This window comes from Carettochelys insculpta, chromosome 11 (assembly GCF_033958435.1).
Source record: "Carettochelys insculpta isolate YL-2023 chromosome 11, ASM3395843v1, whole genome shotgun sequence".
NCBI lineage: Eukaryota > Metazoa > Chordata > Testudines > Carettochelyidae > Carettochelys > Carettochelys insculpta.
This window is the reverse complement of record NC_134147.1, coordinates 10,480,832-10,507,095: the sequence shown is the minus strand read 5'-3', so window position 1 is coordinate 10,507,095 and position 26,264 is coordinate 10,480,832. Positions and strand designations below refer to the sequence as shown.

General features: G+C 46.6%; 1 protein-coding gene across 6 annotated transcripts in view; it reads right to left on the bottom strand.

Moving 5' to 3' along the window:
- The window catches only part of ATG7 (autophagy related 7), a 357,839-nt gene that overhangs the window by 268,767 nt on the left and 62,808 nt on the right, over positions 1-26,264 (bottom strand). For all 6 annotated transcript variants that reach the window (XM_075006212.1, XM_075006211.1, XM_075006210.1 and 3 more), the window contains 2 exons: positions 20,417-20,561; positions 19,817-19,975 (listed from right to left, as the gene is read on the bottom strand). In XM_075006212.1, the coding sequence (XP_074862313.1) occupies positions 19,817-19,975; positions 20,417-20,561 (304 nt within the window). The remainder of the gene's footprint in view (positions 1-19,816; positions 19,976-20,416; positions 20,562-26,264) is intronic.

Below are 26,264 nucleotides of genomic sequence, written 5' to 3'. Positions count from 1 at the left end.
GAGAGCGAGGAACCACTAGGGTACGCCTCTCTGGACCTTTCCGGTTCCTGTTGGTGATGGTACATCCACTCGCTGGAAGCTTGTGAGGGAAAATCTCAGGGTTCCATAACCAGTTCCCCCTGAGATACTTGAGTCTCTGTCCCCATTCGCGATTGCACTCGGGTATACGGGACCGTCTGTGGGGATCTTTCCCTGGTAGAATGCCGGTGGTGTCTATGCCCCGCGTGATAGGGACGACCATAGCAGCATGGGCACTGTTCTTGGGAAGGTGACCTGGACCATTCCCTTGGTACGTACCCTCTGCGTCTGGGGGAGCGAGATCGTCGAGAGACCTGGGACACTGGAGAGAGCGATTTGTGATAGTAATCCAGCGGCTCAAACCCCAAGAAGGGTGAGGGTGGTCCCAGCCAGGGCGAGGCTGGTTGTAAAAATGGAGACGGGGGCTCTGGGTAGGCTAGGGGGGACCCCTGCCTTCTAGTTGGAGTCCACAGCATGAGCGGAGGGCTGAGAGAAAGCAACTCTGCAGCCCTGTCTGGAGAGGGGCTGCGGTGCCTTGTTTTCTGTGCAGCCTTCCCCCTCCCTTGAGGGGGTGGCTCCGCCCCCTGACGTGTAGGGGATCTCGGCCCCGTCCCCGCCGCGCTCGGCACGCTCTTGGGCGGTGCCGTGCGGGCAGTGTCCTCCGGTGCCTGCAGGCTGCGTGCCTCCGCGCTCTGCACCGCCGGTTCCCCGGGGGTCAGTGCCGCCGCCTGCGGTGCCACCGGTACCGCCGCTTGTTTAGCCGCCGCCCTGCCTGCGGTGCGGGGCAGCTGTTTGATTATCGGAGGCTGAGCCGCCTCCACGTGGCTCTCCGTGCCGCTGCCGATCAGCTGTTGCTGCGGCTGGGGGCTGTGCGCTCCTCCCGTCCCGCTCGCTGTTGCTGCCGGCAGGGATCGGGTTGGGGAGACTTTCCTCCATTTTTGCGCTGATGGGGTGAGGGAGGCGGCTTTCCTTTTACGGGCCCCGGAGGGTCCCTCCTGCTGCGGCCGCTCCGGCATGTCTGGCTGGAGGGCCTTGTCGAATAGCAGCATTTTAAGCTGCATCTCCCTGTCCTTCCTTGCTCTGGCTGTTAATTTTGCACAGAAGGAGCATTTCTGCGTGACATGGGACTCCCCAAGGCACCTTATACAGTGACTATGCCCATCAGACGCTGGCATTGCCTCTCGGCAAGACTCACATTTCTTGAATCCTGAAGAGGACATTGTTGGTGAGTCTTTTAGTTGTTAATGGGGTACTTAGCACCTTCTCTGTGCTGTTTTCCCCCTCTCCGATAGCCTGCCGCAGCAGGAGGGCTAATGGCCCTAGGCTCCTGGCCTCCGGTGCTCCGCTTGTTACTAGGACCGGACTGTATTCCGTCCCGCTTGTTGTTTCTTGTTTTTTGTTTGTTTGTTTGTTTTTTTGAAAATAACAACTGGCTAACTTAACAATAGACTAAGAACTTGAAAACTTTAAAGAAAACAGCTAAAACCATTGAATACGCTAATGTGGACGTAGCCTAGTCGGATTCCGTCTGCAGCCGACGGCGGTTAAGAGGAACTGCCGGGGACCGGATCGTGCATGTGGCCAGGAGCGCGCAAGGCAGCGGTGCGCACCGGCGCATGCGCGGTCTGGCAGAAACTGCTTGGAAGATCTGATCTGCGGCGTCGGGCGAGCCCGACACCTAATGTGGAGCACCCACGGGGACACTCGAAGAAGAATCCAGGGATCTACAGGTCAGTCAGCCACACCTCAGTACCCAGAAAAATCATGGAGGAGATCCTCAAGGAATCCACTTTAAAGCATGTAAAAGAGGGGAAAGTGATCAAGAATAATCAACATTGATTCACCAAGCGCAAGTCATGCCTGACCAACCTGATAGCCTTCTATGATGAGGTAATTGGCTCAGCAGATATGGGGAAGGCAGTGATGTGATATACCTTGATTTTAGCAAAGCTTTGGATACAGTCTTCTTGCCAACATGTTAAAAAAGTATGGACTGGATAAATGGACTGTACAGTGGATAGAAAGCTGGTTAGATCACTGGGTCAATGGGTAGTGGTCAACAACACAGTGTCTGATTGATGGTCATTACCAAGTGGAGTGCCATAAGGGTCAGTTCTGTGACCAATTTTATTCAACATCTTTATTAATGATCTGGATGAGGAGATGGACTGCACCCTCAGCAAGTTGGTGGATGACACTCAGCTGGGAGAGACATAGATACACTAGAAAATAGGCACTGTGTCCAGAGTGACCTGGACAAACTGGAGGATTGGGCCAAAAGTAATCTGAAGAGGTTAAAGGACAGGTGCAGAGTCCTGCACTTGGGATGGAAGAATCCCAACTGTTGCTACACACTCCAAACCAGCAGAAAAGGATCTGGAGATTACAGTGGATGAGATGCTGGGCATGAGTCAACAATGTGCCCTTTCAGGCACGTAGGCTAATGGTATAATAGAGTGCATTAGTAGGAGCACTGTCAGCAGATCTATGGAAGTGATTATTCCCCTTTATTTGGCATCAGTGAGGCCACATCTGGAATACTGTGTACAGTTCTGGGCTCCCCATCACAAAAAAGATGTAGACTCCTTGGAGAGAGAGTCCAGCAGAGGCCAACAAAAACGACTATGGGCCTGGAGCACATGATTTATGAGGAGAGGCTGAGGGATTTGGGTTTATTTTGTCCACAGAAGACTGAGGGGCGATTTGATAGCAGCCTTCAACTACCTGAAGGGGAGCTCTAAAGGGGATGGAGAGAGGCTGTTCTAAGTGGTGACAGATGACAGAACAAGGAGCAATGGTTTCAAATTGCAGTGTGGGAGATTTAAGTTGGATATTAGGAAAACTTTTTCACTAGGAGTAGTGAAGCACTGAAATGGGTTACTTAGGGCGCTGGCAGAATGTCCATTTTTTAGAGGTTTTTAAGTTTTGGCTTGACAAAGCCCCTGCTGAGATGATTTAGTTGGGATTGTACCCGCTTTCAGCTGGGGATTGGACTCAGTGACTGCCTGAAGTCTCTTCCAACCCTGTTTTTCTATGGCCTGACCCCTCCACTATGCACCACGAGAATCCCAACTGAATGTCATGACAACAGAAGTTACTCTCTCTCACTCACACACACACACACACACACACACACACACTTGTGCAATAGAACCCTTATATTATAAATAATATGAAGATTTAAAAGCAGTCACTACACTTTGATCATTTTTCAAACAAAGACTGGGTAGACACAAAATACTTTTCTTCTAGTTTAACAACTCCATTTCTTTATGCAGACCAAAATTGGAAATTATTCTGTACAAAACAAGCTGCCGAGCCTGACTCGAAAAACTCTTCTGAAATTTCACATCATCTTTCTGTAAACTAATGGTTTTAAATACTTTTTTTCTAGCACCAAGAGAAATGCCTTAAATCTTCAGCAAATTTATTAGGTAAAAACTGCTTTACCTCATAAAACTCATTCTTAAAAACTCAGTATCTCCTTGTTAGAAGTTCAAACTCCATTATACTGACTTTCACACAAAGTTTTTCACATTAACTTGTCTGATCAATTCTTTACTTTTAAGATTAAAGACTGAACCATCTTTATTATGCCTTATAAGAATCTCCTAAATAACCTCCAAATTTCACCTACTAGAGCAACAGTTCTCAAATGGGATCTGCAGGCCCCTTGGGGTTCTTGGTATAATGGAATTTCAAGCACACTGGCTAGTCATCTTCTAGTCTTTGAAATGAATAGCTATTTAAATTGCACCAAACAACTTCTTCAGCCTAATATCACTGTAATTTTTCTATTTTGGCCCATAATACAGGTAATGTATCAAATGTATCATAGGCCTCAAATGTACGTGCACTTGTTAAGGATAATGCAAATCAGAACCTTTAGGGAAGGCTGAATTCCATAATTACAGGAGTACTTCTAATACTCTAATCTGAAAAATAAATGGTAAATAACTAAGAGAATATTTTGCACTTGCCTTTTTTAGAAACTATCAGTGAACTAATCAGAACAAACTGTCTCCATAAATAAGAAATCCTGCAGTATCAAAGTATCAGTAGTTAAGATGTGTAAAATGTTCAAATCCACCACAAAGGCCAAAAATCCTCTAGTATTTGGGTAGTGGTCCTGTGTGCACACCTTGCGTCTCCACACACTGTCATTTTATTTAAATTTTTATCACTTGCAACATTTATTTTAAAATCTTGGTGGTTGCGCTCAGTTGCCTGAACAAGTAGCATAATTGAATTCTGTAGAAGGCTGGGATGGACAGATAGGAGGAATCCTAAAGATGTCACACACATAAAAACCAAAATAGCTTATTCTTACTGTACGAAAGTATTTCACAAAGTTGCATCACCAACCCTGCCGCAAAATTCTAAAACTTCACGCCGGCTCTGTGCATACAATGAGACTGAGGTGAAAATTGTTCACCACCACAAAATAAGGCTAAGGACAGCTCTGCTCACTGATACTGAAACCTCAATACACAGAGTTCTAAAAGCCTCGTAACTATCAAAAACTGTACCGATTGAACTATGGGGCATGAAAATGAAACCATATATTGTACTGAATTACAGGTTATCTGATACAGAAAATTGAATCCTTTTGCTCATATGTGTACTATCAAGAAAATGAGGCTGGATAACTATTAAAGAACACTGTCAATTTTGTAGCATTTCTAGTTTTCTTCCTCACACAAGTCATACTGTCCTGCATCCCCAAAACAAATACTTACTTGTGATCTGGACCATCAATATGCCCATAAAATCTAAGCTACAGAAAAGTGTCATAAGTGAAACTCTTTGGGGAAAAAAGAGATACCTCGAGAGACCTTCAATATTACAGACCCCGATTTAGCAGACTTCAGGAACAACGGATGTCAACCAGATGCCCATTGTTACTGAAGCAAGCTTAATTGGGGCCTGTAAAATTCTAAATCCCAAGCAGCTGGAGCCACTGCCACCTGGATCGCCACTGCTGCCTGGACTACCACCGCCAGAGTCACCATGCACTCCTCCCACCAGGGGTGGGGCACATACACAGGCCAAAGGTACTCACGTATGCCTCCATCCCAGGGGAGAGGAGTGTGTGGCAGCTCCAGTGGTGGGGTGGGGTCCACTCCTCCAGCAGCGGCAGTCTGGTGAGTCCCTGGCTTTTGTTGGACAGGTGGGGGTGGGGGAGCAGTAAACCCTCTATTTAATAGACTTTTGGTTTAACAGACACCCCTCCCCCGACCTGTCTATTCAATCGAGGCTTTACTGTATAAAACAAAATTGTTATATTAACCTAATTGGTCTGTTAAATGAACTTCTGTGAACTTATTCTCTATTGAGTATGTTTTTACTGGAGACAGAATTCAGAAAGCAAGGATTACATGTTTGAATAGTCCAAGCAAGGTGTGACTGGGTACACCAACTCTACAGTGGCGGTGGGGGAGACACACTGGACAAACTATGTGGGTAGAGTGTGCCTGGGCCCCCATGGCTCTGCAGGGCATGCTCCAGCTGCAGCCCCAATATAAAGATTAGAGAAGCCTGTCAGTTGGCACTGGACACCAGGAGGGAAGGAACTCCTGCAATGACCCAGTAGATCCCCCCTACCAATACCACAAGAAGAAGAATGATACATGGACTCCACCTGATGGTCATAACTGACTTCTATATTGAAAGCTTCCACAAATGTGCACAGGCTAACACTATGCACAACTACCACCATGTAACACTGAATCTCAGCCATGCTAAACACACAGCTATCCCAAGTCTCAAAAATAAGTCTGACATTATACTCAAATAAGCATACAAAGGGGGTGCTGCAGTCATCATGAATGAGTCAGACTATGAACAAGAAGCAGCCAGACAACCTTCCAATGCCACATTCTCCAGGCGTCTTTCCCCTGATCCTACTGAAGAATACTAAAACAAACCACACCATCTATTCAAAAAAGTCCCTGTTTCAACTCAGGAGCAAATTCACACAGACATGCCTACACAGTCCCAGCCAGGAACATTCTACCTGCTATTAAAGATCCATAAAACTGGTGGTATGGTCATCCCATCATTTCAGGTATCAGCACCTTTACAACAGAACTATCCTTTCTGTGTTGACTCCCTCCTCAAACTCTACACTAATAGCACTCTTAGCTATCTCCAAGACACCACTGACTTCCTGAGGAAACTACAGAACATCGGTAATCTCCCTGAAAACACCACCCTTGCCACCATGGATGTAGAAGCTCTCTACACCAATATTCCACATGAAGATGGACTATAAATCATCAGGAATACGATCTCAGATGATGCCACGGCACATCTGGTGTCTGGGCTATGTGACACTGTCCTCACCCACAACTATTTCTGTTTTGGGGACAATTTATACATCTAAGTCAGTGGCACAGCTATGGGCACCTGCATGGCCCTATAGTATGCCAACATTTTTATGACTGACTCAGAAGAACCTGTCCTCAGCTTCTGTCACCTACAACCCCTCCTTTATTTATGCTACATCGATGATCTCTTCATCATATGGACCCATGGTAAGGAGACCCATGAATAATTCCATAGGGATCTCAACAATTAGCACCCCACCATCAATCTTAATCTTAACCATTCCACATAAAACATCCATTTCCTGGACACTACTGTCCAAATCAATGATTGTCCAATTAATACACCCTATACTGAAAACCCACCAACCACTACTCTTACCTACATGCCTCCAGCTTCCACCCAGGACACATCACATTGTTTATAGCCAAGCCCTAAAACACAGCTACATTTGCTCCAATCCCACTGGCAGGGACAAAAAAACTATAAGATCTTTACCATGCAATCATAAAACAATTACCCACTGGGAGAAATAAAGAAACAAACAGACTGACAGGGCCGGACGAATGCCCAGAAGCCAGCTACTTCATGATAGGTCCAAAAAGGTAAACAACAGAACACCACTTGTTATCATCTATATCCCTCATCTTAACCCCGCCACCCCCAGTGCATTATTGACAATCTATAACCTACACTAGGAACATGATCCCTCACTCTCACATGTCCTGGGTCATAGGCCTGTTCTTTGCTACAGACAGCCACCCAACCTCATGAAAATACTCACTAGCAGGTATATACCATACCAAGAAACACTAACCCAGGAACATACCCTACAGCAAACCCAGCTGCCAACTTTGTCCACATAGCTTTACTAAAAACACCATCACTGGACCTAACCACATCAGCCACATCATCAGGGGCTCATACACCTGCACATTTCCTAATGTGATATATGTCACCCTGTGCCAGAAATGCCCCACTGTCGTGTATAATAGACAAACTGGACAGCTCCTGCGCCAAAGGCTGAAAGGACATAAATCTGACATCAGGAATTGGAATACACATAAACCTGTAGGGAAACACTTTAATCTCACAGGACATACAATAATGGACCATATAGTAGCTGTCCTGCTACAAAAAGATTTTACCAATAGATTAAGAAGGGAGATTCTGAATTGGAATTCATTTGTAAGTTTGATACATTTAACTTGGGGCTTAACGGAGATCTCAATTATCTTACACATTACAAAGAGAAATTCCCCACCTTTGATATGTGCAGGAATGGCACCCATCCCACTTATCTTAATTCACTCTTTCTACAGGTCCTATTAATGATAGGTGACTTCCCCTCCTCCCCTCCCTTTGCCCCCTTCTTCTTTCCCTTGCTTCCATGCTATCAACATATACACCCTGTAGTCTCATTTTCGCTCCAAAATCTGATAAAGTGGGTCTTTACCCAGAAAAGCTCTTTACCTAATTAACACAATTGTTAGTCTTTAAGGTTCTACGGGGCTGCTGGGTTTTTTGTGACACTACAGACTAACATGGCTAACCCTCAGACTAAGGACCATGAATGTATTTACACTACAGCTTGAGGGGAAAAAGTAACTACTTCAAATTAAATTAACATCTTCTGTATTTTTATAACTCTGTTCTCTACTGTTATATCAAGTCACTTTCTGAAGTTTTCCCAAATGGCTGTTTAACACTTCATCTGATAGAAAACTATTTATTTCAGACTACTACTTCCTGGATTTGTGGCTGGTTACATGAGGGCCAAAAATTTCAGTATCTTAACATACAAACACACTCCTCCAACTAGCCACCTTCTAAGCTCAACAACTGGCACTAAACGATACTGATCAAATACATATAGCAAACTTTAGGTTATTGTTATCTACAAGCATTCCTCTTTTCTAAGAATTCTTATTTAGAACATACAACAGATTAGGTTTAGAATATGAAATATAGATGATGATATCCACATTATATTTAATATGATTTTCAGTCAATAGGCAAAGAAGCTGAAAAACTCCCAATTAAAATACATGAATGGGAAGTCTTTTTTTCACCTTTTTAAAGACCTAAATAATCTTAAAACTACATCATTAAATTATACTGTATGACAAACTATCACAATGCCTCTTACAAGTGCCATGGCAGCATGTTCAACGGTCCCATGTCACATGGCCTTTAACCTTACGGAATATCTGAGGCTCAAACACAGTGATGCATCTCTTGTCTTCTGCTACGCAATATGCCTCCAACCCACCAGTACAAAGGTTAATGAATATTCCTGCACTCAGACTGCCCCAATTCAATTAGGCACATCTGTAGAACATGCTCCACCTGGAGATGGGAATCTTAAAATGGAGAAACTTGCCACAGACAGAAACGAATGCTTCGACAAAAGGAGGGGCTGCTAGGATAGCAATGAGCCCCAGTAGTAAAGGGAGCCTACCCTGAGGAAGTCGCTAGCTTTTCCTTTTTTCTCCTTTCTTGACTGACTCCACAAGACTGATATAGACAACAGTCCCTGATGGCCTGCTCCCAGCCAGTAATCTGAGATGCAGGAAAAAAACAGGCTTCTTATATCCACAAAAATTTTGCATTATATACTTCGAAAAACTTGGTAGATAACCAGTATCAGTAAGAAGCTTAGTGACAATTAGGCTACTTACTACTCTAAAAAAGGAATTAGAGAGAAAACCAGACAAGAAAACACTTTCAGAGTCGCAAGGAAATAATCCCACATTTGAAACTACTCTACTGATTATACCAAATGAATAATTTCTGCATGCAGCAATCTCTAGAACTTTAGGTCATTTCCATCCAAAGGCACCATTATCAGATAAAGATGAAATATCTGATTTTTTTCATAAATTATAATGTGGAGATATACATATCTTACAGAACTGGAAGTCACCTTGAAATGTCATCGAGTCCAGTCCCCTGCACTTACAGCAGGACCTATCACCATCCCTGAATTTTTTTGTTTTTTCTGTTTTAAATCTGTTTGTCGCAGATCCCAAGATTTGAACTCTCAACCCTGGGTTCAGTAGGCCAATGCTCAAATGTCTGAGCTATCCCTCCCCACTTGAGCGCATTAAAATGATTTTTTTAAAAAAGATTTTCTTATTAAAAATGGGACTTTTTCACCTGCACATCTAGATCAAAAGTTGGGTTCTCCTTGTCCTCCTACCACCCTTTTTACCAAAACCCCTGTCTTTTTGCTAGTTTACCTAAACCTTGCCTAAAAGTTTTGGGGAAACATGGTACTACCCGGTACCACAAAACTTCCATTGGATGCACATTAAGAATCCCACTGATGGCCCTGGAATCTGCTCAAATGCAATCCGTTTTCAGGATTGATGCCTTTATTATTAATTGTATTTGAATTCCCAAGTTCACAGAAGAACACATACAATACCCTTAGCCTTTTTAGTTCCGTCTCCCAATCCTGTAATTTCCAATATGTAGTTTCAGAACAGACACAACCAATGGTAATTCTCTGGCTTTTCAACCAGTTGGACACCACCAAACATGTAAGGAACAATAGCAGTGGTCTTAGATGCACCTGAAAAAGCATAATTCAGACCCTTTTCTACCGCAAACTGCAAATAGATGTTAACAGAAAAACTGAAAGTCTGTCAAGAGGAAACATCAGACAGTGAACTTAGACAGATCTGAGCAATAATTTGTGTTAATAGTCTCAATATGAAATCGATACAAGTGCATAAAGCAATTTAAACATCAAACTGCTTACATGTGACTGAAAAAAGGAAAACGGGTAGATCTCAATATTGTGTGGAACGCTTGGGATCTTTAAATGTATTGAGTGGAACTGTCTCAAAATCAGACATTTCTGAGAGCACATTAAACACCACAGAAGAGTAACTGGAGAACATTTGTTTACTATGTCTCTGTGGAAAGGCAGTGGAGATGAACCCAAACAATGCAGCCAACAGGGAGTTTGTGTGGGAGTTCACCTTGTAAGCAGCCCCATACCAACTGATCTCTTTCTTACAGTTTCTCTTTCGCCCTTCAAGGCAGCACTAAAAGTGTCTGAGAGAACTCTCTGAGGAAAGGGAAAAATGGATAGTGACAGGTCAGCTGTTGTGACCTGCACAGCATGTGCCATATTTGTCTTCCTCCTGGAAGACAGAAGGGATGTTGTATGTACCAAGTGCAAGCTGGTCGCCATCTTGGAAGAAAAGATTAGAGGACAGATTGTCCTTTGATTAGAAGACAATCAAAAGATTGAGTCCCAAATATCAACCCTCCAGTCCATCACAGAAGGTGAAGACGTCCTCAAGAGAAGGCAATGCTTAATCCTGCAGGCACAGTAGGCTGAACAACCAGTGAGGGCAGTACAAAATAAGGAAGAAAACTGGAAGCATGTAATCTCCCAGGAGAAGAAAGTCAATTCAGGTATCTCCAATTCCAGTGGAAGTAAGCAACCCCTTTCAGGCTCTCTGTTCAGGCGCTATAGTGGAGAATGCTGTGGCAGAAACCTCTCAGGGAAAGAATCAGAAGACGACCCCACTGACTGAAAGGCATGGGATGGGGGTTCTACAACCCCCACCCTTAAGGGAAGACGACAGGTGGTGGTGGTCGGGGACTCCCTCCTAAGAGTGACAGAGTCACCCACCTGCTATCCAGACCTAGAATCCTGCGAAGTTTGCTGCTTACCAGGAGCTAGAATCCCGGATGTAACAGAGAGTCTTCCAAAAATCATCACCCTCCTTATTATTGCCCCTTCCTACTTCTCCATGTAGGAACTAATGACACAGCAAAGAATGGAGCACAAGAATTGTTCTCATCCTTCCTCCTTGTTGAAGGAAGTGGTCCAGGTAGGGAACGTCGAATTGTGGAAGTAAATGAATGGTTGCGTTGGTGGTGTCGGAGACAGGGCTCTGGTTTCTTTGACCATGGGATTCTGTTTTGGGAACAAGGACTGCTAGGAAGAAATGGGATCCACCTAACAAAGAGAGGGAAGAGCATCTTTGCAGGCAGGCTTGCAAACCTAGTGATGAGGGCTTAAAACTAGGTTTGTTGGGGGATGGTGACACAAGCCTTGAAGTAAGTGGGGAAGGAGCAGGATACATCGAAAGAGGTGCCCTGATTTAAAAGGAGAAAGCAAAATTAGTCACCTCTGTGCAGTAACTGTCGTTCTTCGAGATGTGTGTTCCATGGATGCTCCACTATAGGTGCCGGGCTCATCCCAGTGCTGCACATCAGACACTCCTCATAGCTGTATTCAGCTGGTCTGCGCATGAGCTGCCATTGTGTCTCTTCATTCACACCCTTAGCCACATGCACAGACTGGCTGGAGCCCGTTCCTCGCAACTGCTCCCAAATCTGTGAAAGAGAACAGAGAAACAAAATCGGGAGGAGGGTGGGTAGTGGAGCACCTATGGGACACACATCTTGAAGAACGACAGTTACTGCACTGAGGCGAGTAACTTCGCTCTCTTCTTCGAGTGATGCTCTGTGAGTGTGCCACTGTAGGTGACAGTGTAGCAATTTCCCAATAAATGGAGGAGGGAACAGAAAACAAAACGAGTCACCCTATAAATGGAGCAGAGAGGACTGCTGTGCCTAACGAAGTATCCACAGCCCATTTGTCTTGGATAGTATAGTGTCTCATGAAGGTATCATGGTACCAGGTAGCCACTCTGCAGATATCTCTGAGGGACCCCCCTGCCTTAAGGAAAGCTGTCGAAGTCACCATGGCTCTCATGGAATGCACTCGTGATTGCATCGGGAGAGGCATCTGGCTCTCATGGAATGCACTCGTGATTGCATCGGGAGAGGCATCTGGCTGGAAGAAGAGCACTGGGTGATGCAGGCGGTAGTGACATGAGCTATCCATCGGGATGATAGCGGCTCACCTTTGGAGCACTCAGCCAACGATATGAACAAGTGTTCTATTTTACTAAATGCTTCGGTCCCGTCTATATAAAAGGCCAGTGCTCTGAGGACATCTACGGTGTGCAGCCCTGCTTCCTGGGGTGATGAATGCAGTTTAGGATAAAACACAGGTAAGACTATTGGTTCGTTGACGTGAAAGTCGAAGGAAACTTTAGGAATGAATGCTGAATGGTGTCTGATGGATACTCCATCCTTAATGAAGATCATATATGGAGGTCCCATCACTAGGGCTGATATTTCGCCCACTCTATGGGCAGATGCGATGGAAAGAAGAAAGGTTAACTTCATGGTAATTAGCTTGAGAGCAGTAGTTGCCAGGGGCTCAAACGGCAATCTCGTCAATACCTGTAGAACTAGACTAATATTCCACAGAGGAGGACTTAGTCTACATGTGGGAGGTACATATTTATGAGTCCCTTAAGGCATCTCTTAGTAACTGGGTGAGTGAACACTGAGAACCCCTTGATGTGACCACTGAACACTGTAATTGCTGCAAGGTGCACTCTTAAGGAGGTTAGGGCCAACTTCGAGTCTCTTAGGTGCAGGATGTAATCCATGATGGCATTAAGGGGAGACAAAGCCGGGTTCGCTTACTGTAGTGAACACCAAACAGGAAACCTACACCACTTAGAGAGATACATAGCTCTAGCAGTTTGCTTCTGGCTGTGTTCTAAGATATTCCTGGCTGGTGTGGAACAGAGGAGCTCAGACTCATTGAGCCAATTAAGATCCAAACCGCAAGGCATAATCTGTGCATCTGAGGATGCTGTAGGGATTCCCATTCCTGTGTCAGTAAGTCCGATAAGAGAGGGAGAGGGTACAGAGGGTATAGCGACATCCTCTGAAGTAGCAGGAACCAGCGTTGCCGTGCCCACACTGGGGCCACTAGTATCAGGGTAGCTTCATCCGTTCTGGCTTTGTGAAGTTCCCTGGGCACAAGAACCATAGGGAGAAAAGGCATACAAGAGAGGTCCCTTCCACAAACCCAAGAATGTGTTGCCTAACGATCCCTGACCCACTCCCGCTGTGGAGCAGTAAAGGTGACACCTCCTGTTGTGACAGGTGGTGAAGAGATCGATGAGGGGAGTGCCTCAGCTTTGGAACAGGGAATGGACTACCCCGCTATGGAGTTCCCACTTGTGGTCCGGTGCAAAGTATCAGCTCAGAGAGTCTGCAGAGACATTGCTAAGTCCAGGTAAGTGAGATGCCACAAGCGTGAAGTCGTTGCAAATGCACCAAGTCCACAGTTAGACTGCTCCTATAGAAAGGATGTGATCCACTTCCTCGTGTAGCATGCTCTCGTGAGGGGGTCCCTGAAGAGGGTCAGGGCAGGTGGTATGGGAGGTGGGATGGACACGAATGGGATGGCGGATGATCTCCAGTACCCATCTGTTGGTGGTGATGGATGCCCATGGGTGTGACAAGGGCTTCAACCTGTGATGGAATACTCTGGGAGTCTGTGAGGTGACAGTGGTGACTTTGCTGTTCTCAACCCATGAGTTAAACCTGTTGTCTGGCTGACTGAGAGGCCTGGCTACGTCCTCCTTGGTTTCTGTGCCTTTGCAGCCTCTGCTGGGAACGAGACTGATTGTAAAGGAATGGGTGGTTGAAAGGACTTAGATTTATAGAAGCTGGATTTGTAATGCCACTAGAAGGGGTGATAGCATCTCCTCTGATAAGGAGGGGTATACATCGCAGGGCCATACAGGAGTCCTTACTGGAGGGAAGGACAACATCCATATCCTCAGCAAATAGTTTCTTTTTATCAAAGGGTGGGTCTTCAACTTTTGCCTGCAGCTCCTTAGGTATCACCACAGCTTGTAAGTAAGATGCATGGTGCCATGACAACTGCCGTGGCCATGACTCCCACCACTGTATCGGCTACATATAGGGCAAGTTGAACTGCTGTCCTAGTGGTGGTATAGCCTTCCTTGACCACAGATTTAAGGATAGGTCTTTTTGCTTCCGCCAGGTACTCTAATAGATGCATTAATTTTGAGGAGTTATCGAAGTCGTGATTCAAGCATAAGACCGTGTAGTTCACTGTACAAAGTAGTAATGTGGCTGAGGAGTATAGCTTCCTGCCTAGAATGTCAAGCCACTTGATCTTCTCGCTTGTTGATGCCCCTCTGAACTGAGGGGTGCACAATCGATGGAGTGTGGCACCAACTACCAGAGAGTTTGGTTTAAGTGCATAAATAGGAACTCCATCCCCTTCTGGTGGACAAAGTATTTCTTGTCCAGTTTCTTATTTGTAGGAGGGACTGAGGTGGGAGTTTGCCATATTTCATCAGCCACCTCAAAGATGTCATCTTCCATGGGTATAGCTACCTCGGAGGATTGAGCCAGTTGTAAGTTCCTAAGCAACTGTGCTGCTTTTCAGGAACCTTGGTGGGAGGAAATTCTTGGCTCACAGTCACTCCCTCAAACAATTCATGAACTTGTTTTATGTCATCTGTGGACATAACATCACCCAGGATGACAGCTTCATCCGGAGATGAGGATGATTGGGCTCTGGGGTCCGTTACTGGCTCTTGTTCTTCTGCATCCGACACTAGCGTCACCTCTGCCTGTAGCCTCTGAGGTTATGGGGACTGTGGCGGCAGACATGGCGCTGAAGCACATAACAGCCGAAGAGAAATATGGCCCGGCATGGAGGTATCTCAGGATCGAGATCCATCAAAGGATTCCCAGCTGGGGCAATATTGGCTAGGAAAATAGTAGCGGCAGCGGTAACAGCTACTGGAGTGATGGGAGGGCAGTGACCGATGTGAGCGTCTGCGCCAGTCCCATGAGGGATCCTTGTGGTAGGAGTAAAACGACTTGCAGGAGATCCTAGAGGACAGAGAGGAAGAGGGGGATAGATGGCGGTGCCCCCTGTTGCAGTAAGCCACCTATAGAAAGGGGGAGGGTGGTCAGCATAGCTTGTAATAAAGAGGGCTATGTCTCTCCAGGAGCCCCAATTGTACAGAGGGCAATCTCAGTGCTGAACCTCTTGGAGATGTGGAGAAGACTAGTGAGAATGTTAGCTATGGCCAGCACAGGGAAGGACGGCCATGCCTTAGCCAGTACTTTTGTTGGTGCAGGGTCACGAGGAACCTCTGGTGCTGACGTTGGTGCCACAGGTCGGCACAGGGAAGTCTGAACCAGCACTGCCAATGTCAGGACCAGTGCTGTCGGGGCTGGTATCAGTGCAGGAGGAGTTGTTGCCAAAGCTCTTACTGGTGCTGGAGGAGTGGGAGCCGGGCGCTTCAAAGAGGTCGGCACCCTCAGTTCCAAAGGTTTCACAGCTTATATGGCAGTGCTGCAGGCTTCGATGCCTTACTACTCGTAGTCAGTTTAGGCTTTACTGAAGCAGTGATGGAAGTGCCACACTTTAATACATTTCCGGGGCGCTCTGTGAGATCACAGGCAGCAACCTGGTGGGCAAAGTCTTGGATTTCTTGGCAGGCAGGGTAGCTGAAGATGAAGCCTTGGGTTTCAGTACAGGCTGGTCTTGAGCATGGTGAGACTCTTCACTCAGGGGTTGAAGAGCTTTGTCAAACAATATCATTTTCAGGCACATCTCACTGTTCCTCTGAGCTCTGGCAGTTAGTTTAATGCAGTACTGGCATTTTTGAGGGATATGACCCTCACCCAAGCACCTTATGAACTTGGAGTAACCATCCAAGTCAGGCACTGCATTGCGGCATTGTCTGCATTTCTTGAAGTCTTGAGAGCCCAGCAGGGTCAAAGGGCTCCAGAAACTCAGTTCATTAACCGAGTTATGCAACTGGTAATAAAGATCAACTGAAACTTAGATCTAAGAACAAAACAATATTAGCTTTATTTTTTTTTTAAAAAATGATGAACAAAGCAAAAACTAATAAGAGGAAGAACTTCGAACAAGTCTTAATAAGAACAAATAGTATCATGATGTCAAGCTGAGGAGAGGCACTTAACTCCGTCTGCAGCCTGGGGCGGTTGAGAGGAACTGGCTTGACCCAGTCCATGCACATGGCTAAAAGAACACGAATGGAGAGACAATGGCAGTGCATGCACAGACTGACTAGATACAGCTATGAAGAGCCTCCAATCTGCAGCACTGAGACAAGCCCAACACCTTCAGCAGAGCATCCACGGGACATCACTTGAAGAAGAAAGTAGGCAGTCACCTGGTTACCTAAGGTGTTTGTACACAAATGCAAGGAGCCTGGGAAACAAATAGGAAGAATTAGAGGCTGTGGCACAGTCAAAGGAGTATGAGGTGATTGGAATAATGGAGACTTGATGGTATGACCCACATAACTGGAGCGCTGTCATATAAGAGTATAAACTGTTCAGGAAGCACAGGCAGGGGAGAAAAGGAGGAGTGGTGCTGTACGTAAGAGAGCTGCATGATTGCTCAGAGCTCCTGTATATGGAGGGAGAAAAGCTTGTTGAGCGTCTTTGGGTTAAGCTTAGAGACGGAAGCAAAAGAGGTGATATTGTGGGTTGGTGTCTGCTATAGACCACCAGATCAAGTAGCTGAGATATGTGAGGCTTTCTTCAGACAACTAAGAGAAGCTTCCAAATTCACAGGCCCTGGTTCTCAGGGGAGCATTTAATCACCCAGACATTTGTTGGGAGACGAGTACAGCAGCACACAGACAATCCAGGATATTTCTGGAGAATGTTGGGGATAAATTCTTGGTACAAGTGCAGAAGCAATTGATCAAGGGTCATATGTAGCTTGACCTGCAGCTCACAAAAAGGAAAAACTAGTAGGAAAATAGAAGTGGGTGGCAACCTGGGCTGCAGCTATCAGGAGATGGTGTATTTCAGGATCCTGACAAAAGGAAGAAAGGTGAACTGTAAAATACAAACCTTTGATTTCAGAAGAGCAGACTTCAACTCCCTCAGAAAACTGATGGACAGGATCCCATGGGAAGCTAATATGAAGGGGAAAGGAGTTCAGGAGAACTGGCAATATTTTAAAGAAGCCTTATTGAAGGCACAGGAACAAACCAACGTGATCTGCAGTAAGAAAAGCAAATATGGTACACAACCAGGTTGGCATACCATGGAAATGCCAGGCGAGCTTAAACTCATAAAGGATGAATCTAAGAAGTTGAAATTTAGACAGATGGGTAAGAAGAGGTATAAAGATATTGTTGGATAATGCAGGGGAGTAATCAGGAAGGTAAAAGCACAATTGGAACGGCAGTTAGCAAGGGATGTGAGGGTAACAAGAAGGGTTTTTACAGATATGTTAATAATAAGATGCTGATCAAGGAGGGTGTGGGGCCTTTACTGGATGAGGGAGGTAACCTGGTGACAGATGATGTGGGAAAAGCTGAAGTCCTCAATACTTTTTTTGCCTCAGTCTTCATGGACAGGGTAAGTTCTAAGACTACTGCATTTGACAAATGTAGTATGGGAAGGAGCTGGGCAGTCCTTGGTGGGCAAAGAACAGGTTAAGGGCTATTTAGAAAATCTAGATGCACACAAATCCATAGTTTCAGATTTAGCGCTTCTAAGGGTACTGAGGGAATTGGCAAGTGTCACTGCAGGGCCTTTGGCCATTATCTTTGAAAACTTGTGGAGATCGGGAGAGGTCCCAGATGACTGGAAAAAGGAAAAAAAGGATAGAAAGACAATACAGGGAAGTACTGTCAGCCTTACCTCAGTCTTCAGAAAAAGTTATGGAGAGGCTCTCAAGGAATCCATTTTGAAGCATTTGGAAGAGGGGAAAGTAATCAAGAGTAGTCAACATGGATTCACCAAGGGCAAGTCATGCCTGACAAATCTGATTAGCTTCTAGGATGAGGTAACTAGCTCTGTGGACATGGGGAAGTCAATGGATGTGATATACCTTGACTTTAGTAAAGCTTTTGATACAGTCTCCCACAATATTCTTGCCCATAAGTTAAGAAAGTATAGATTGGAAAAATGGACTGTAAGGTGGATGGAAAGCTGGCTAGGTGGTCAGGCCCAACAGGCAGCAATCAATGGCTTGATATCTGGTTGACAGTCAGGTTCCAGTGGAGTGCCTCAGACATCTGTTCTGGGGACAGTATTGTTCAACATCTTTATTAACGACCTAGATGAGGAGATGGATTGCACCCTCAGCAAACTTACAGATGACACTAAGATAGGGGAACAGGTAGATACATTTGAGGGATAGGGTCCAGAGTGACCAAGGTAAATTGGAGGATTGGGCCAAAAGAAATTTGATGAGGTTTAGCAAGGACAAGTGCAGAGTCCTGCACTTGGGACGGCAGAATCCCAAGCACTGCTACGGGCTGGGGACTGAGTGGTTAAGTAGCAGTGCAGCAGAAGAGGACCTGGGGATTACAGTGGATGAGAGGCTGAATATGAGTCAGCAATGGACCCTTGTAGCCAAGAAAGCTAATGGTATATTGGGGTGCATTAGGAGGAGCAACTCCAGCAGGTCTGCAGAAGTTATTATTCCCCTCTATTTGGCACTGGTGAGGCTTCATCTGGGGTATTGGGTCCAGTTCTGGGCCTCCCGGTACAGAAAGGATGTGTATACTTTGGAGCAGGTTTAGTGGAGAACAATGACTATGATTAGTGGGCTGAAGCACATGACCTATGAGGAGTGGCTGAAGGATCTGGGCTGATTTAGTTTGCAGAAGAGAAGAGTGAGGGGCAATTTGACAGCAGCCTTCAACTTCCTGAGGGGGGGCTCTAAAGAGGATGGAGAGAGGCTGTTCTCAGTAGTGACTGGTGGCAGAACAAGGAGCAGTGGTCTAAAGTGACAGCAGGAGAGGTATAGGTTGGATATTAGGAATAACTATTTCACCAGGAGAGTGGTGAAGCACTGGAATGCATTACCTAGAGAGGTCGTACAATCTCCATCCTTAGGCATTTTTAAGACCCAGCGTGCCAAAGTCCTGGCTGGGACGCTTTAGTTGGGGTTGATCACACTTTAGGCAGGGGGTGGGATTTGATGACCTCCTGAGGTCCCTTCCAGCCCTACGCGCCTATGATTCTACCGTGTTACATATTTTTACTGACACAAATTTCATTCTTTTGCTCCACACATGGGAAAACAATGCCTAAATTTTGCCAGTCACTGCACTACAGGTTGAACCTCTCTCATCCGGCAATGTCGGCACCTGATTGGTGCCAGATGAGAGAATTTGCCAGATCACAGGAGGTCAATATGGTCTAGCACATTAACACTTTCACTGTTATTAGCCTCTTAGAAGACATTTACAGTAAATTACAGCTAAATAACAACACCCAACACTGAGAACCAGGACTAAGAGGTTGTAAACAAACTTTATGGGACCATGGGAGACATGGCCACACCCATGATAAGTGGTTGTCCAGCTAACTAAAATCATGATGGATTACAGCTGTTGCCAGATGAGAGAGTTCTGGATTAGAGAGGTTCAACCTGTATGAAGTTTGTTTCCTTGCATTTTAGCTTTCTGCTCCCCTTTTCTCTTTAAGCATTCACATAAGCAGACTAAAGGAATACCATGGAGCTATTCAAAGATAGCCATCTTCCTAATATGTTGAGATTTAACCACCACAATAATTTACTTACCACTCCAGGGAATATTTTTTGCAGTCTGTCTGCTGCTGCAAGTGCCTTTGGCTTACCACCTCCAAGACAGTCTTCAAACTCGTACAGAGGCTGCCGTACAGGGTTGGAATAAGAGATTTTTGCATTGTCCACAAATGTGATCTGTCTGACTCCCCATCCCTAAAACAAACAAACAAAAAACAAATCCAAGTAACTGGTACTGATTAATTAAATACACTAAGAAATTCCATTGGGTCTATGACATTGAAAGTGTAAGTGGACTTTTGTTCACAATTTCAAATTTTAGGTTGAACTGCAGATTAAGTTATTACAGTTTCAGAAGCTAACTAAACTCATACTCCTTTCGATCACAATGGTGTCTCATTGCCACAATTATTTATTTCAAATATTTTGGCAAGAATTTCACTTAGAAAACTCATTTGTTATTTCATTGAGGACAGTTTTTCACATTGTGCCTGGGCAGATTTTTAGCTAAAAAGCCATATAAAACTATGACATATGTTGATCTCATTGTAGTGTTCCATTCTTTAGTGCTAGGATGAAAAAGTAACCTTTAAAGACAGACAGCAAGTCACCTTAAGGAATAACTCTGGTACGTACCATTAAGGTTCTGGCTACACTACAACCCAGTGTGCCAGCTCCTAGCAGCAGACATTTAGCAGACACAACTTTCTCCAAGTCAAGAGTGGGCACCAACCGCCAGCACATCAATTTAAGATTTAGATCGACAGATGACTCAGCTAACCTATACAATAAAGAAAAAACATACATCATTCCTGAATACACTGGAACCAGTGTACTCCAGTTGTCCCTGATTCAGGAACACCTGTGATATAGCTCTGGCAGAAGAAGTAGGAAGCAGCTCTGTGCACTGCCACATGATTTTAGTTAGCTGGATGACCATTTATCATGGGGTGTGGCCTAGTTTCCCGTGGTCCCATAAAGTTTCTTTACAGCCACCAGTCCTGGCTCTCAGTGTTCTGTACTGTTGCTTAGCTGTAATTTACCCTTAAATGTCTTCTAATTGCCCAATAAGCAGTGAAAGTGTTGGTAATGCTGCTAGACAATATTGTCCTCTCATGGTTCAGCAAAATCCCCCTCTCGGCACTGGTCAGGTCGTGAGGGTGCCAGACTAGAGAGGTTCAACCTGTATTACAGAACTAAAAGATATAAAATAGAGACATTAGTTTGTTTTGCATCTGTATCTAACTGGTCTTTGGAGGCGCACATCCAAATTTGGGAAACGCTGTAGTACCTAGTAAAATAGCTAAAGCACCTCTAAGCTACATCTCCACTACAGCATATTTTGGAAAGGCAATTCCCCGGATGATATCCCCTGGAGGATCACTTTTCAAAGGTGTATGTCCACACGCAAAGTGTGGCTCACTCTCTAGAGCCGCCCTTTCGAAAGACCGCTCCGCTCTTTCGAAAGAGTGTATATACAAACACAGGCACTCTTTCGAAAGAGCGAAGCAGACGGGGTTGCTTGGCTGACAAGCTATTCCGGGGCCCACAGCCCCCTTAAAAGACCCCTCCCTAACACCCCTGCCCTGCATACACTTTGGCCTGCAAGCCCAGCAAAGCCTGGAAGCCTGTCCCAATGGACCTCCAGCAGCGAGACTTCTCATCAAGTTGGCCATCCTCAACACCATGATTGGCCACCTGGCCATGGTCCTCACAGCCGCCCTCCACCTCCTTCTGGGGGCAATCCACACTATTGGGACTCTGGAGCCCCTTGACCTGGAATCCTGGCGACACCCCTGCCCCCAAGTACCCCAGCACCTCTGGAGCCACCCCAGCAGCTCCAAATGGTGGGAGCAGCTGATGTTGGGGGACTGGGAGAATCCTTGATGGCTCCAGAATTTCCGAATGAGCAAGCAGACATTCCAGAAACTCTGCCAGTGGCTTGCCCCTGCCCTGAGGTGCCAGGACACCCACATGAGGCTCATCCTACCCTTGAAAAATGGGTTGCAATCGCCATCTGGAAACTGGCCACCCCAGGCAGCTACTGGTCTGTGGGGTACCAGTTTGGTGTGGGCAAGGCCACAGTGAGGGGCTCTCCTCATGGAGGTAAGGCATGCTCAGTTCAGGCCCCCGACACAGGGAGGGGAGAGGAGGCTCCCACAAAAGCAGGACCCATGGTGACAGAGGCCAAGAGAAGGCCCGGTGGAGGGTAGGGGCACACCCTGTCACTCCCTCATGACAGTGCATGCCCTCCCTCCCATGCAGGTTGTGCAAGACATCAATGCAATGCTGCTGCACAGGGTTACCCATGTATGGCATGTGGACACAGCCATCACTTGATTCTCTGCACTCAGCTTCCCAAACTGCTTCAGTGTCTTGGATAGACTGCACATCCCCATCTTTGCCCAGGAACACAGTGCCGGCAGCTGCATCAAAAGAAACGGCTACCACTTGGTAGCGCTCCAGGTGCTGGTGGACCTGAGCGGATGCTTCATGGACATTTATGTGGGCTGGGCGGGCCAGATACATAACGCCCACATGTTCTGGAATTCCAGGCTCTGCCACCACATGTCCTATTGTGGGAGCTCCCAGTTGGGTACGTCACTATAGCCCTTTGCATGGTGGTGGACAGCGCCTATCCCCCTGCACCCCTGGCTGATGTGGCCCTACAGTGGCCACTCCAACCCCACCTGGTAGGTTTTTAAACAACTGCCTGAACCATGCCTGAAATGTGTTGGAGTTGGCCTTTGGGCACCTGAAGGGCTGGTGGCAGTGCCTTCTAATGCATCTGGAGGTCAGGCTCAAGAACACTGTCCCCCAGAATAGGTGGCTGAGTCCGGCCCCTGCTTCAAACAGCCGTTCCCAAGCCACCAGGCTGAGATCTGCATTCGGGAGGCCCTCTGGGGGAGCTTTACATATGGCCCCAGTGACCCCCCCCCCATCCACAGTCACCCTACACAGGCCCCTCCTGCACATACACCCCTTGTCTTCATGACCTCCCCCCCCACAAACACATCCACCCATCACTGTCTCCCTACCAAGAGCATGGGACACAGGGATGGTGAAAAATAAACCATTAACTGTGTGGTTTCTACAAATATCAAAACAAAACTACCTACAGCCAGGAGCAGGGGCAAACTATGTTTAATGGGGGGCTGGAAAAAAGGGGGCGCACCACGAGGTGGAGGAACCTCAACCTGGGGGCAAAGGGGGGGCTTCAACCGGGAGGGAAGTGGGGTGCAACTACGGAACGGGGTGGATGGCCACAAGTCCTGTCAGCCCTGAGATCCGCTCCTACCTGTGGTCCAGGGTCCCTGGCAGAGCTGGGAAGGGGCAGGCAGCATGGGGAGGTAGGGCCATGGGGGAGCCCTGAGAGAGTGGGCTTGGCAGGAGGGACCAAGTGGGCCAGGTGCCCCAAGTTCTCCTCCCATAGGTAGCCCATAAGGTCCTCCCAGGAGGCCCTCTGCCACGCATGGTGGGCCTCGTTCATGGGCTCAGCTCCATCTCCTCCTTCTGATGAGTGGTGGTGGTTTTCCATCCTGCCCTCCTGGTCTGAGCCCTCGTGGTGCTGCTGTGGGTGGTGACCCGTCCCCCTCCTCCGCCTGGCTGTCCAGGACCATGGAAGGGTCAGGGTTCTCCCAGCCCTCCTGCAACAGTGCTGCACGGATGGAGAGGAAGAGGTTGTCAGTCCCTTGGTACCGGTGCAAGGGCTGTGCTCCCCACACTCCTGCGGGCACCAGACCCCATCCAGCGGCAGGCAGCCATGGGATATCACGCATACTGCGGGGGTCCCTGCCAATGTGGGGCAGTCCCAGGCCGTAGTCCAGCCCTGCCCATCCCTCCACCACATGTGCATCTCATGGCACTGTCCACAGGAGTAGGTGCTGAGTGTCGTCAGTGGCCGTTGTGGCATGCTGGGAGCCATGGCCAACTGGGCTGTGTCCAGCCCAAGTCTGCTGGGCATGTGGGTGGCCTGCTGACAGCTGTAGTGCCACTGCCCCATGAACCAGGGTGTGTGTCCTACTGGGTACTTACTGGAGGGTCCCTTGCCAAGGTCTGGCAACACCTGGCTGGTCATCGCCTCACTCTACGACCAGGATGGGAAGTCTATAATGAGGTCCCCCTCTTTGCTGGAGACCTTGGTGGCTGATTTCAGCTCCAGATGTCTGAGGCAGTCCTTGGGTCCCAGCTCATCCCTGTCCCTGTGTGCAACTTGTCTGCCATGGTGTCCACAACAGCGGGAAGGAGGGAACTGTTCCTGGGCCTCAGGAGGCTGTGGCTCTCCCTGGAGCAGGGGCAGGATGTGGGACCTGCCCCTGAGTGGCCAATGGAGTCCTGGGCCAGGGCATAGCCCTGCCACAGCTCCTTGGCCTTGCTCCTCATCTGGCTGGAGTGCGGGGAGGGTGTCCCTGGGAGGCCAATCTGTTTGCCAGCTGGGCAAAGGAGGCCATGTCGCAGTGCTTGTCACCCATTTCAGGGAGAACCTCCTCCTCTTGACACACTCCTAGGAGGTCCCACAGCTCCGGGTCCATCCATGACAGCGCCCATTTCTTTGAAGGCTGGACATGACCCTGCAACCCCAGTGAGGGCTCTGAGTGGGGACTGGCTGCTGGCCATCGGCTGGGTCTTGCCTCCGGTAAAGAATGGCCGACAGGGTGAGCTGTGAAGGACTTGTGCTGTCCATGTTGCTAGCATGCTCTCAGCTTCCTGTCACGGGGTTTCTCAGTTTAAGCAGCTGGACGAAAGCTCACAGAGGCCCGCTGCTGCTGGCTTGAGCATCTCCACACACTAGCTGGCCAGCACAATGGAGGACTCTTCTTTCAAAAGAGCAGGCCATGGAGAGTCTACACACATTTTCTATCAAAAGCATCTTTCGAAAGAGGCCGCTTTTCCTGTTCCGGGATTGGAGGAGCGCTTTTGGAAGGGGCACCACGTTCTTTCGATTTACTTTCAAAAGAGCATGTTTTATGTGTAGATGCTCCACACTCTCTTTCAAAGGAGCCCCCTCTCTCCCAACCCTCCGCCCCTCCATTTTTCGATCTATCTGTCAGAAGACCATGCTAGTGCAGCTCTACAGTATGAGCATCCCTTAGGGCTTGTCTATACCTACTGCTAGGTCGATTCCCTGACAGTTGATTTTCTGGGATTCAATTTAGCGTGCCTAGCAAGGCTGAACTAAATCGAATGCTCAAAGTGCCACTGTTAATCCCAGCAGTCACAAGGAGGTCAGACTGGATGATCTAATGCCCCCTAGTTCTACATAACACTCCCTGCTATGTATAAAGATCCTTCTCAACAGATTTGATGTTAATCAGTCAACCAATTTGGTCTCATTTACTTTGGCCCTTGTACAGAATTCTTAAAAGGTACTATGCATAAATTCTACTAAACATTTTGTTAGTCATATTATTATATAAAATAAATAAATAGATGGTAAAGATGAAGTGTTATGCCAACAGCATTATTTACATACATAAATTCTGACATTTTATCCTGTTTCATCACATAAAACAAGAAATATACCAAAATAGTAACACAATATACCTCTGTAAAAATGTTTACTGAGGTTCTGACAAATGAATTAGTAAAGATGTTGAAACAAGAATAACAAGATAATCAATAACTGTCCTATCTAAAAAACTTATCCTCTCACATTTGACAGGATTGCCATTAAACATGTATTTCATGCTAGGAAAAATCATATACTCCAGAGGCACATAAGTAATTAACCCAAGAAGGCAGTCCATGAAAATGACCGTTAGTCTCATTAAGTCCAGAAGGGGCCATCCAGTCTGACCTACCGAATAGCACAGACCATTCCATTTCACTCAAGTGCTCTTATATTACTAGTTGGACTGAAGCATTTCAATCATCTGGGGATTAAACTACCGTGTGCCACAGGCAGAAAATGGAAGAAGGAAGAAATCAAGATGCTACCAATGCTTAAAGGCAAGAAAGTTATGAGGTAAGATATGCGCCGATGATTTTAGCAGGTAATTTGTGCCCTATGGTGCACGGGAAGATAGGGGGGGAAAAAAGGATTTAATTGCTTTGGATTAAGGCCCTTTGAAGTTAATGGAAGTGGTCAGACTACTGAGTTTACTAGATAAGATGCTGACCCATATTTTCTATCGAACGTGAACACCCTCTGACCTAAAACAAGCAGTTCTGTAGCAACTTAGACTGTGCTTCAGGACTGGTTTTTGTGGCACTGCATACTAACATGGCTACCTCTCTGAGTCTCTGACATGAGTTTGAAAATGGGAAGTACCCACTCAAGTCAGATTCCATCCAAATGCAACAGGTAATTTGTCCCATCCCTATGCCTTTTACTTTGTTAAATTCTCTCTGCTGCCCCTCAGCGAGACACCTCACACGGCTCAAGAATTATTATACATGACTTTCCTCCAGAGTGAAGTATTGGTTGCTGTATGGAAGCTTTAAATAATATCAAAGCAGTTACCAAGTTCATTTTCAATCAGTG